This window comes from Vigna unguiculata, chromosome 10 (assembly GCF_004118075.2).
Source record: "Vigna unguiculata cultivar IT97K-499-35 chromosome 10, ASM411807v1, whole genome shotgun sequence".
NCBI lineage: Eukaryota > Viridiplantae > Streptophyta > Magnoliopsida > Fabales > Fabaceae > Vigna > Vigna unguiculata.
Window position 1 is genome coordinate 31,979,157 of NC_040288.1, and position 14,289 is coordinate 31,993,445.

Consider the following 14,289-nt stretch of genomic DNA (forward strand, 5'->3'; position numbering starts at 1 on the left):
CTTGAATTAAAGGAGGGATTCATCACAATTTGTAATTTTTAGTAAATGTAATAAAAAATAAGATTTTTATTATGATTATACCAACATGTGTCTAATTGGTTGATGTTGTAAAACAATTTTAGCATCATACTCATATTAAATTTGTGACATTTAACTTTTGAGTTAATAAACATTACTCTAATTTTTATTAAAAATTTTAATGAATGAAAATAATTTTAGAAGAGATCATAGAGATAAATAAATTTACAGAAAGTGATGGGAAATTATGAATAGATAAATAGATAAATAAATTTACAAATGGCAACAATGTTGAAGATGTGAAGACCCTACAAGTCAGCTACAATGCTTTTAATGCTTTTTTTATAATCTTGTGGAGGGAGAGAAGATGAACCCACAACACTGAAAGTAACGTTAGAAACGAGAAGGTTTGCATAATTTACAGTTCTGAAAACTCACTCACACGACACTGTAAGGAATCCTTGTAAATCCAACCAATACCACAAAAATCAACACTTTGGGATTTTCTTTTTGCTTCCAACTTTTGGTCTCTCTGCAAAATCTCATTCCAATTGGCGTTCATCCTCTAAAGTGAGACCCTTTGGGCTGTTTTACTCGAATTTCGCTTTAAGTTTTGTTTTTGGCTTGACTTGGGTTTTGTTTTGCGGGTTCGAGGGTTGAGTTTGTGTCTTTTTCTCATGTGGGTGTCTCTGCTTTGACTTTTGGGTTTGTGTTTTTTGTGTTGGAAGGGGAAAGGTGGTGCTTGGCATCTGGGAAAATGGGTTTGTTTTCTGGGATTTTCATGGGGTTGGTGTTCGGCATCGCATTGATGGCTGGATGGGCACGCATGATGAAGTACCGAAGCGCTAAAAGAATTGCAAAGGTATGGGTTTTCGTTTTCAGTTCAATCATGCTTTGACTTTTGCTTTGTTGATTCATGTTTGAGAGATGGTGATGATTTTATAAACTAGGCTGTGTTGGGAAAAAATGTTGATCAATAGAGAACATCACGGTGGGGGAATCTTTCAGTTTTGTAATCAATAGGGAAACATGTTGGTGAATAGAGAATAAGAATTGGGTGAAGATTGGGTTCAGGGGGTTTCAATAATCTACTTGTGGGTTATAATAGAGGTTATCATATTGGTGTGGTGCAAGTAATCAATGTGAAACTGGATCACAGGGAAATGATACCTAGTTTGATTCATGAATACTAAAAGTTAGAGAATGAAACATCATGTCTCAAAAGTAGATGCTTCAACAATTTGCAGAATTTTCTGTTCAGTAAAATGCAGAAGCAAAACCTTATGAGTAGTAGTGCTGGTTAGATTTTCTTTTGGCTAGTAAAATACAATCTTCCACTGACTTCCACAACTGATGTGGAAATCAAGACGTCAAAATGATAACCTTTGTTACACTATTATGTTTATAACCGTAAGACCCTAATTAAGGTTTTACACTATAATTAACTTTGAGTCATGATTAAAACACTCAAATACCCCTTTATATGAAAATGTCAGCAATTAAACTCTATTACAACATTAAAGCAGACAAACGATATTTGTGGATCTTTAAACTTGTGAATTCAATTTATTTTTTTCTACCTCTTTCATGAAGCAGAGTTTTGTTTTTTCATGCGGACTTGAGAAGTGAACAAGTCATAACGATGTTGCACTTACCGAATAGACCTTACATTAGTTAGTGCCTCCCTTAGCTACTGTCTCACCTTTATAATAGAGAAGTTAGTGAAGTACAACCTCTTATTATCTTTTGCTTATTCATAAGATAAGACAATTTGGACTTTGTATTGTTCTGGCAGATTTTCTTCTAGACCCTACTTTCAATTTCTAAACTTCATGTCTAGGAATCTAAGTTCCCAATATTGGCAAGTCCATTTTGAAGTCCAAATATCCCTCAAAAGGTTATGTCTAATGGTACTTAACAAGACTAATACTAACAACATGTTGCATTGCATATTCAGAGGCCTCATGTGGCCCTTTCTCCTGATATTTGTACTTGTGCAGAATCAGTTTAGAAACAGTTTCCATCTTTCCATGAATTGTAAATTAGCCACTTTCCATTGAAACAATCTTTAAGTATTCCTAGATAAGCATTATGTGAATGTGTTTCACAACTTTGGTTTGGAGCCCTTTTCGGTGGTTTAGAACAAAGGTTATGGTAAAAATGAAGGAAGCTAAAAACTATAATGCTGTTTATACAACGTACAGTGTGTGCTGTTTATTTGTAGCCACTTTCCCTTGAAACAATCTTTATGGGTTTTGCAGCCATGTGCTGTTTATACAAAACATGCTTACACTTTAAGAGTGTTTCTTTGCCCTTGAACTTGTTATGGGATAGGACTATGTCTGTGGCCTCTTTTTGGTGTTTCTCATGGTTGTTTCCAGTGGTAGCTTGCATTGACTTACATGAACTGCAGCTTTGCTGCATTCTTGAATCTTCAGATGTGTTGTTTTCTGCAGTATATCTCTCTCCCTAGTTGTATTCTTCTGTGCTCTCTAATAAAGTTTTTTTTTTCTATTAAAAAATTTAATTTGTGGAAATTTAAACACGATGGTGAGATCTCTAGAATGTGATTGCTTGATATTTCAGGATGATTGCTTGAATATTCTGTCATTTTAGGTTGATTAAAAATCACATGAAATTTCATGATAAAAATGGCAAATGATGTAGTAGGGAAGGGAGACAGATTTCAATGTGTGTTAGTATTTTTGTGAGTAAATGGAATGAAATAGTGGAAAGAAATGAGATATGTGGAAATAATGTTCCCTTTTTCGATATTTATAAAGGAGTTGATGTAGAATGCATGAAAAGTGTAAGTCATCTGATTACAAATTTCCATATGTGTGGTTCTGATTCTAAACCCCAGCCTTAATTTTTTTCTTTTAACTAAATCTCTAAAGAAAATTTATCAATCAATAATTTAAATCAAATGACCAAAAATTAGTTGAAATGTTGCGGTCTGAACAGAGCACATCAGTTTTGAAATGTATGTAGGAAAGAGAAGTAAAGAGAAAGGAGAAAGTTGTAATTGTGTTCTAAGCTGTTCATATGTTCTGTTTAAACAAATATCTTGTTTAAACATTTCTTTTCTAGTCTTACTTTACATTTGGATAGGAAATTTCATAGTTTCTAAGATATTCAAATACATTAAATTTGAATTTTTCTCATTTCAAATTGTATCAGATTTCATATTTCAAATATTTTGCTTCTTATATAAGGCAATTCAAATTTGTTGAAATTTTTCTCATTTGGATAAAGTATTTCATTTACCACCAAACGCAAAAAAAATATAAAAAGAAAAATCAAATAATTGTTAATAATTCAAAAAATATCAACATTGATGATATTTTTTAGTTGATATCGGTTGATGTTATTTTTAGTATTTCAATCACCACCAAATGCAAAAAACTGAATAAATATCAAACAATTGTTAATAATTCAAAAAAATATCAATATTGATGATATGTTTTAGTAGATATTGGTTGATGTTATTTTTTGGTCATAGTTTGTCAAGATTGTTTAAACTAATATTGATGAAGCTGTTTCTTGATTGACATCTTGTTGAGTTTTCGATCAATATCGCTGAAAAATTTCTCCGAGTGACATTAGCAAAAAATTCCCAGTTAATGTTGACCAGAAGTTTTCCTAGTAAGCATTAGAAAAGAAATCCTGACATACTATCAACAAAGAATAACGTTGTTGTCAATGATAAAAAAGTAATTATTGCAAACATCAATAAAAAAAATAACCAAGACAAATGTCATATGCTAGAAAATAGCCTCCTTGACATTGGCTGATAAAACCATAGCTGATAGCGAGCGAGAAATAACCATGGTCTACAACAACAACAATAATCCTAACAATTTAAATAAAAAAAAAACTCCTATCACCATCAATAGAAACACTTTAGTTGACGTCAATAAAATAAAGTCATCCCAATAATGTCTTGGTCTTAGTCAAGTTGACGATGTTCTAACCAAGAGTAGGGTAGAGAAGACACATGAATTTGAAAATATGAAGAATTTCAAATTTTTACTTTCTAGGTTGAATTTGAAATTCTTTAATTTTAAGTAATCTATTTACTCATAATTTTTAAACTTCAGTTTGTTTTAAAATTTCTTACCCAAACAATATGTAAAACCTTTTAAATTCTCTATAAAATTGATTTACCCTCTTAAAATTCCTTATCTAAATTCACCATTGGTGTTCATTATTTATTTCCTCTGCAGGCAGCTGACATTAAACTCCTTGCATCCCTTAACAGAGAAGATTTAAAGAAAATTTGTGGTGAAAATTTGCCCGAGTGGATATCATTTCCTGTATATGAACAGGTGGATTTGAAACAACTTTAGTTTACCTATTATTCTAATATGATTGTGTAGTGTGCTTGACTTTTCCTTTCATGGGCTATTACAGGTGAAATGGCTAAACAAGAAACTGACCAAACTTTGGCCATTTGTAGCAGAAGTGAGTATGCTTGCACACTATAATATATTTGTATAATGATTTACAACAATTTGGGAAGTTTACAAGATTTGCTTTATATGTTTGAACTTAAAATCTATGAAAATTTTTAGTTGGGATTGTTATTTTATAAAACATACTTTATTTATACTTTGTTTGTAGTCAAAATTAGATTGTTTATTGTTCGAGAAATCATTTTAATCGCGGTTACTCTCGTCCACCTTAGTATTAGTCTCTAGTACTGTTTTATTTGCAGTCTCTAGGGTGATGTTTAGTCTCACATTTAAAGCTTATAAAGTCTTGGCGGTCCTTACATTATAAGGGTTGAGTCAGATATTAAATCTAAATTCTGTAATGTTATTGGAGTTTATCCTAGATCTATTGTTGAACCACTCACATTACTATATACTGCAAGCCAGTGAAGTGATTTTGGAAAATTTCTGTAATTAACATGCCTTAGTTGGGACCACTTTGGGACTGCCTTAATTATAGGCTCAAGAGTGGTGTTTAATTTCATGATACTAGAGTTATGGTTTAAATAGAGCTTATAAAGCTTGGTCAAATCCTTACCTTACAAATTGACTTTGTGGGGTTAAGCTTCAATAATTTCTGAATTCTGGTATTGGACTATATTGTTTTTAATACTCCAGTTTGAAAGAAATTTTTCCTCAAGTATTAGTTATCGCGTGTTCATGACTCTTGTTTTAGCAATAGCAATGCAAGAAAAGTTGTGTTCCAACATATCATCTTTCTAATTATTTATACTGTATTATTATTCACATAAATTGAACAGTTGTTAATTTGTTATTTGGTAATAACCTTTATTTATTAGTGTGATGAAGTAGTAGTCATGTTTAACTACTTTGTTAGAACTTTGAACTTAGTGGTTGGATTGGTTTATTTCATATTTTATCTGAAGTTATTAAGTGGTATAAATACACAGGTTTGAAATCTAGTGTTTGTTATATTTTGTTTTTAGTAAATATTATTTTATTAAACATATTGTTTAATGAATTTTTAAGGTTTAATGTTATATATTGCTTTACTCTCTCTCTCTCTCTATATATATATATATATATATATATATATATATTTATATAACTCATAACGATTGACAATTTACTAGGTTAATATTTTGTGACTTTAGCATTATATGTTTTATTTATTTTATTATTTGGTATGCCAACTTATGAATCATTCTTTTTATAACTTTTTTTAGTTTCAAATTTTGTTTGGTTAATCCTATCCAATCTACAACCCACTAGATAGGGTGAAATTTTCATCCAATCTTAAAATTATCCAACCTAACCCACTTTTTATGACGAGCTAAGAGTTGGTTGGGTTGACCTATTTCACATCTTTATATGAGTGATCAAGATTAAAAGCTCTTTAAATTAGTCTTGTCCATTTTCTTTTAACTTTTACCTTCCAAATAATATCCAATGTCCCATATTTATAGTTCTAATTTCTTATTGGAGATACGGTATCAATTAGAGATACGATCGTGATATATATATATATATATATATATATATATATATATATGTATATGTATATATATATATATGTATATGTATATATATATATATGTATATGTATATATATATGTATATGTATATATATATATGTATATGTATATATATATGTATATGTATATGTATATATGTATATGTATATGTATATATATGTATATATATATATATATATATATATATATATATATATATATATATATATATATATATATATATATATATATATATATATATATATATATATATAAGCAGGGCAATTATCTTTGAGCTAACTTTTAGGATTGAATAAATTCAAGATAATATTACGGTCTATCCTAGAAATTGTTGTTAAGTTTATTGAGCCACTCACTATCTAGCCATAAAAAGATGTTTGATCATGCCAACTTTACAATTAAGATATTCAATCCTCAAAGTGAGGGTGTATTGGATTGAGTATGACTCAATTTGACCTATTAACCCAGCCAAAGCCAAGGTTGATTTGGACGGGTTCAGGTTATGCTTTTAAAGAGTAAATTTCTTTATAACAATTACATATTAATAATAATTTTTTTTATTTAATTCATAATATTTTGTTAAACATGATGTTATATTTAAAAAGATATTATTTATTTCAAATATATATTATGAAATATATCTTAATTTAAGTTTGTTCTTCTTTTGTTCTACTATTTCACTACACATGATATTAACATTAATATATTATGGTAAATTAACTAGTCAAGATTTTTTGTCGAATAAGGACATAGACAAACTTGTCTCAACCCATTCCTTGCTAACCCCTTTGGAGATATATGATCAAAACAGAATATATAAGTGAACAATTCTCTGCTATTATTGACTTAATCTTTATGGTTGATTTATGTTCAAATCCAAATATTAAGGTTTCCAATAAATATTCTCATTTTATGTATATTATTTCTCTTTTTTTGAAAAATTCTATGAAAAATTGTATTTAGTTATGTGCTGTTCAATATGAACCATGCTATGCTTAGACACAACCATCTTCTGTTTGTTTTGCTTAAATTTCCTTGCATGTATCTGGAGTTGTATTCCTTCTTTGCTTAAATACATAATTTGATATTGATGGATTTTGTTTGCCTATAGGCTGCAACTTTGGTGATCAGAGAATCTGTTGAACCACTGCTAGAAGAGTACAGACCAACTGGAATTACTTCATTGAAGTTCAGCAAACTCTCACTTGGAAATGTGGCCCCAAAAATTGAAGGTAGCAACCAATAGTAATTCCTCTGCACATTCTTTCTCTAGTAAATTTACCAATTACAACTGCCTGCACTTAACAACTTAAGCTTTTGGAATTTTTTTTCATTCAAATTTGGTGAAAAGATTATAGCTACGTTTTCATGGGTATCTCTTTGCCCTTTGCGTTTAGGATTTATATTTTTTTTGGATTGGATTCTGTCCACTGATTAGTATATTCTTCTATCAAAAATAAAAATTAAAGAGAGAAAAAGTCTATCTTGTTTGGATTCCATGAGATAAAAGAAAAATGTTCTCATATATTGCTATCCTTAATTTGAAAGCAAAAATCTTGTTAGATCAGTGTTGGAGCCATGTCCGAAACTTTTGGAGCTAATGATGTTTTTTAAGAAAACAGATTTTTTTAACTTGTAAGTAGTTACACACTGATACACTGCATATGGTTTCTTGCTTCCTACTGAGGGATTGATGGATGAGAAATCAAGATGATGGAAGCCAATTTGGAAGCTATTTAGAGTGAGGAAATCAGGATGTTTTAACTAGTTACATATTATATGTAACATATACTGTTCCAATTTATGATTCTAAATTTGAGGAAACAAGTAATCTATTCAATTGCTATTTTACATTTTCCTGCAATATATATTTTACATTTTCAAATACTTATATTGTTATATATAGGGGCCTTTATCTATTATACTCTATGGATCTATAAGTGGTAACCAAACATATGAACATCTATCTAAAATCATGTTAACTGGTATGTATTTAGAGAATCCCACATGAAAATAAACATGCACTAAATTGATCACGAAATTCAAGATAATATGTGTTGAATCAATGGTCTGTATCTTACTTTTTTTTCACTAAAGAATTACTTTTTCATAGTTTTGGATGTATTTGTTTCTCTTAGAAAATGGTTTAGGCATAACTCAGCCTTGCAAAATTAATTTGTAAAGTTTACGTCCATTTATATACTGCACTTTAACCATATCTTTAGTTGATGTGAATCTCTAACACACCTCATCTCGTCAAGTATTGAACATCTTGAACATGAGACTAGATATTCATGGACGATAGGCCTAATGAGCCTTTTAGGATTGATTTTGATACCATCTTATAAAGCAATTAAGACATAATTCAATTTCAAAATCAGTTTGTAAAGTGAAATTTGCATGTACTTTATACCATAATTTGGCTATATCTTTAATCAATAGGGAATTTCCAACACTTTAATCTTTTCAAAATAATTAGAAGGTGAAAAGAATCTAAAATATTTTTAAAAATATGAAACTATGATTAAAATCTTATTTAAATCAGCTATTTTTAAAATGCGAGATTTTATGATTTTAAATAAAAATAAATTAGTATTTTTTAATCTGAAAAATATCTAGACTATTTATATCATTTTTTTTTTTGTATCTTTAACAAATTGATCCTAAAGGCATATATTTAGAATCTGCATATGCATAATTCTTCATCCATGCAGGTATTCGTGTTCAGAGTCTTACCAAAGGTCAAATCATAATGGATATTGATTTCCGTTGGGGTGGTGATCCTAGTATTATTTTGGCTGTTGAGGCTGCACTTGTTGCATCAATCCCTATTCAGGTAAGATTTATCTTAGCAATGCACTTTCCCTTGAATTTTTCATCACATTCCTTGTACAATTTGTCATCGTTAGAGTTTGGTTATTGCCTTTGGTTTCAGTTGAAGGATCTACAGGTTTTCACCATTATCCGTGTTATATTCCAACTTGCTGAAGAGATCCCGTGCATTTCTGCTGTTGTTGTAGCTCTACTTGCTGAGGTAAACTTTACAAGGAGGGAAAGGAAAAAGATAAAATGATAATGTTGATTAAGAAAAAACAAACCAAAAAAGGTAGATAAAGTGTCCCTTCATATCAAACGTGTTAAATGTATTTATAGATCAATTTAAGTGAATTGCCAGAGTGATTAAGTTAGGGACATTATTAGGATAATATACTTCTCAAAGATTGTGAATGGGGGAAACTACTGTTAATAACCAAAAACTGTTCTATTTTTGGCCTAAATGTGTATTTTAGTTGATTCTTTAAAACTTTGATCAGCCTTCCACATGATCCCCACTAAACTTTTTTTCTCACTCTCTGAATTCTGACTTTGCCATTAATATATAATCAGCCAAAGCCAAGGATTGATTATACTCTGAAAGCTGTTGGTGGAAGTTTAACAGCTATTCCTGGAATCTCAGATATGATTGATGTGAGTCATTTATTTTGTCTACTGCATCTTTCCCTTGGGAACGTCTTTGAAGTAGCATGTATAACTCTAACATTTACCCACCATTTTATAGGATACTGTGAATTCAATTGTTACTGACATGCTTCAATGGCCCCATAGGATTGTGGTTCCACTTGGTGGTATTCCTTTTGATATCAGGTAAATGTGAATCATCAAGTTTTTGCTTTTGGATTTATTCTTTGTTGCAGCAGATAAAAAATACGACTAGGTATGTTGCTATATCCTTTTAACAATTTTACATTTTATTTTGAAATTTGTGCAAGCAACAAAACAACAATATAGCCTTAAGAAAATCAATCTGCCACTATGAGATTCTGTCTTGTGAGTAAGCAGGTGTTTCTAAACCCTACCTTTGAAGAAAATAAACTGGGAATGTCAATTTCAATGTTAGTGCTCAAGTATGTTTACAATCACACTGCATAAACAGCACCGTTTTTGTTTTCTTGCAGTGATCTAGAGCTTAAACCCCAAGGAAAACTTTCAGTGACTGTAGTGAAAGCGACTGCTTTGAAGAATATGGAAATGATTGGAAAGTCAGATCCTTATGTAGTTGTGTATATTCGACCATTGTTCAAGTATAAAACCAAAGTTGTTGATAACAACTTGAATCCTACTTGGAATGAGAGATTTGAGCTGATTGCAGAAGACAAGGAGACCCAATCACTCATTCTAGAGGTTTTACCATACCAATACTTTATCTCCTTTTTATGCTGCAGTCTCTACCTCATTTCTTAGGGACATTCTGTGACATTTTTGGTTTCATAAATATATGCCCTTAAATTATGGTAATTACTTACTGAAGAATTTGAAAGAACTATTTTCATATATGCTCAATATGTATGAAAATAAAAATCTGGTTAATTACCTGCTCTTGTTTCTGACACGGTGACTAGAAACATACTGCATACTTCTTTCCAAGTATGCTTACTTTTGTTTAACAGCTCAATTTGTTTGAACCTTGTTATTGTGATCCTGTACCATTCTTTTTGTAAACTAGAATATCTTTAATACATAAAATTCTGTTGGTATGTCTTGTTGCCTCAAGCGACAACAAATTTTGGATCTTCCACCAGTGGCAGTTCTATAATATCTGGTGGTATATATTATAATCTATGTTTGATTACTGACTTCTGAAAATTTGTGATTGCTTCTGTAATATTGACCGAGGTTGTGTATTTTTGTTTAGCCTAGCTGAAGCCCAATGATTTTAGCCATATTTACAGAGTTAAAGCGGTTATTATTTTGATTTGAAATCTAATGTTTTTCCCTATAACTCAACATAAATTGTTCTGTAACTTGATTTGTTTAAGAAAATTAACACAAATGATGTCCATGACTCCTCAAACAGGTTTTTGATAAAGACATTGGGCAAGATAAGCGATTGGGAGTAGTACAGGTACCCCTTAATGATCTAGACGCACAAACTGAAAAGGAGATGGAGTTGAGGCTGCTGGCATCACTTGATACACTGAAGGTGAAAGATAAGAAGGATCGAGGAACCTTGACAATAAAGGTACCTATAATAATCTATTGTACTTGGCAGTGACAATATTATGGAGCTTTGCATGGTATATATGAAGTTTTTTCTCTTCCCTATGTTCTGATCTTACTATCATTAAGCTCTCCTATGTGATGGGAAGACGGATTCAGCGACTTTTTCCAGGGAAAAGTCACGTAACCTTCTCTTAATGTTCATGTGTTGAATGATCAACTTCAATTTTCCAAAAAAATATATAGAACAAACCAGTTAAAAATTGAGCAAAGTTACGTGACTTCTCCCGAAAAAAAGTTACTGAATCCATCCCCGTGTGTTGGTCACTTGTAGCAATCTTAGTTGATTGAAAATCATAATTATATTTCAATTTCAGGTGTTATACTATCAGTTTAACAAGGAAGAACAACTGGCTGCACTAGAAGCTGAGAAAAAGATACTAGAAGAAAGGAAGAAACTGAAAGAAGCAGGAGTGATAGGAAGCACAATGGATGCGCTAGACGGAGCAGTATCAGTGGTAGGGTCTGGCGTTGGACTGGTTGGTGCCGGTGCCGGTCTTGTGGGAAGTGGCGTTGTGGCTGGTGCCGGGCTAGTTGGCAGTGGCATTGGAAGTGGTTTTGGAGCTGTTACCAGTGGATTGAGCAAGGCAGGGAAGTTCATGGGAAGGACAATCACAGGCCATAGTGGCTCCAAAAAGAGTGGCTCTTCAACTCCAGTCAATAATGCACAGGAGAATGGTGGTGGTGCAAAGCCTCTTTGATTCTTTCCTTTGTATTGTAAGACTAATGGATGAACAACCTTTGCAGCTTCAAGCTTTGATAATAGATAGATTACATGTGTATTTGTTGCTTTATTTTCTTACCATAATGTTTTCTCCATGGCTGTTATAATGTTTCCTCCATGGTTGTATCATCTTTGTCTGTGATTATTATGTTTACCTGAATTTGTATTTAGACTCAACAAATTGTAAGAATTCTTTGTTTAGTTAAGTTACCTGATGCAACATATTGTTTGACATGGACTTGTAATGAAACTTTAAAGGGTAAAAGAAAATCCTATTTATCGGTAATAATATGCTTATAAAAACTCACCAGATTAGATTTCATGTTATTTTAAATAGCAAGGATGACCTAGTTCATGAACAACATAAGGATCATATTCATGTCAAAATTTGCCACATCAACCAAAAACAACCATTGAGTTCTATAGTGTTTTGGTTGTTTCAAATCAAATTAGAAATAAATTTTTATAATGCTCATCTGTCGTGATTAAATATTCCATGAGCTTTTATTGGGAGATGGGATATTGACAAATTGAGAAAAAAAATACAGATTAATGAGAAACAGTGAAAGATACATAACATTAAGATTCTAAAACTTTGTTGAACCAGGTCAAATCTCATCTCCTTGACATTAATTGGATATAGAGCTGCAGAAAGATAAAAAGGGAGGTGCAGAAAGAAACATATAATAATTTTTTGAAATATGTAATCTAAAATAATTTTTTAGATTTAAAAATATATTTAAAATTTTGAATTGTAATTACAATCTAAACATCTAATTTTAAATTAAAAAATATTATAAATTGTACAATTGAGAAATATATTTCCCATTGTAAAATTTAAACTGCAGGATTCAAAATATATTTTCATACTATATAATGACTAATTTTTTCTATCCATAAACAAGGGGGAAATTAGATGAAAAAGTTATGGAAGTATTGACAGAAAAGGCTTGGTAGAAGAAATGGGACCCAGTTGATAAAAATTAGGAGCAGAAATTAAAGAACGTGTCTCACGGGATTACTATGGTGAGTTTTGTCACTTAGTTTGAGTGGCATGAGTCACAGGTAAGAAGCAGTTGAAGGCACACACAGTCACAGACACCATTGTTAATTCCTCTGCCTCTTTAATTTCAAAACTGAACCCTCTCATGGAGATTTATTGTACCTTCTGAATTTTGGTACATGTCTTGTTGCCACTTCATCAAATACAAATATTTTTTTTTCATACCATTAAACAAATATATTCAAAATCCCAATTAATATTAAGATAATAAAAGAGGAAAAAAAAGGTATAACATAAGATTGTTTGGATTAAGTAATAGAAATATAATTATCAAGAACAGGTAATAAACTAATTCTAAGTACTTCTATTATACAACAAAGGTATCCCTCAATAATACCTTGTAATGAATACCTTTGTTGAAATATTGCTAACAAGAGGTAAGAATTCTTGGTTACAGCTTCAGCGTAGAGAGTAACTATAAAATACCTCATAAAATAATATTAGTATTAAGCATATCTCCCTTACTTAATATTAGCAAGTTTTCAAAGTTGAAATGATAGGGATTTTATTTTCTGTAATACCAAATATATTAATAAAAAAATTATAATTATATAAATATCAAATAAAAATATACAATAATTAAATAAAGGTTAAATAATATAGAAAAAATTTATCAAATACTTGATTTAGAATAAGTCACGAAGTTAAGAACAAAAAAAAAATAATAAGTGTTTTGAATTACCTAATAAAATGAAAGTGATTTAGTAATTTAAAACAGAAATGGAATGTTATGAAGACGAAGAAAAACAAATTTGTATATGTTCATTCTCATCTATATATCCAAATATGTTTTTAAAGTATAAAGATTTGTGTCGATCTCTATTTTGCTCAAACTTTTAAGTTATGGTTTGAACTCTGTGTTTGTATATAAAGCAAAGGATATTCCTCTCTTTTTTTTCTATATTTATTTTTTATTTTTCCTTTTTAATATATTTTTAAAATTAAAATAATTATTTTATTAATTTTAATTTTTAAGTAATTGTTTATTTAAATTTACCTTTTTTATTTGACTATTTTTTAAACATAACTAAATTTTAATTAAAATATTACTTATAAGTAAAACTATTTACAATAAAATTATAAAAAATATTTACATTTAATTTTGTAATAATAATAATAATAATTTTATTATTTTTTATTATCATAAGAACAAATTTGTGCGTAGAAATATATTTTTGCTATTATTATGCAAAATATTTGTTGTATTTTAAATATTTTATCTTGATAATAATTTTGAAAACGATTAATAATCATCCTACCAAACATGCACTGATTTGGTTGCATCATAGGTCAATGATATGATGCAAGGCGACAAGATACGTAGGTTGCAACAAGAGGTTGTAATTATTAGTTATTTTTAAAATAGTATAGTTGTAACAAAATTAATCTTAATCAATAGTTAATTGTTGCATGTCTAAGATTTAATCAAACCAGAAG

At 30.1% G+C, this 14,289-nt stretch overlaps 1 protein-coding gene across 2 annotated transcripts; it reads left to right on the plus strand.

Moving 5' to 3' along the window:
- Positions 1-322: 322 nt before the first annotated feature.
- Positions 323-12,021, plus strand: LOC114167171 (synaptotagmin-5). 2 transcript variants are annotated; one of them, XM_028052160.1, is made up of 12 exons: positions 323-588; positions 747-880; positions 4,245-4,346; positions 4,432-4,482; positions 7,119-7,239; positions 8,722-8,843; positions 8,943-9,041; positions 9,395-9,475; positions 9,567-9,652; positions 9,964-10,189; positions 10,863-11,027; positions 11,383-12,021. In XM_028052160.1, the coding sequence occupies exons 2-12, from the start codon at positions 776-778 to the stop codon at positions 11,764-11,766; spliced, it is 1,542 nt and encodes a 513-aa protein (XP_027907961.1). In that variant the 5' UTR covers positions 323-588; positions 747-775; the 3' UTR covers positions 11,767-12,021. The 2 variants fall into 2 exon arrangements, with proteins under 2 accessions (XP_027907961.1, XP_027907962.1); XM_028052161.1 differs by having other exon boundaries at positions 402-425.
- Positions 12,022-14,289: the final 2,268 nt, after the last annotated feature.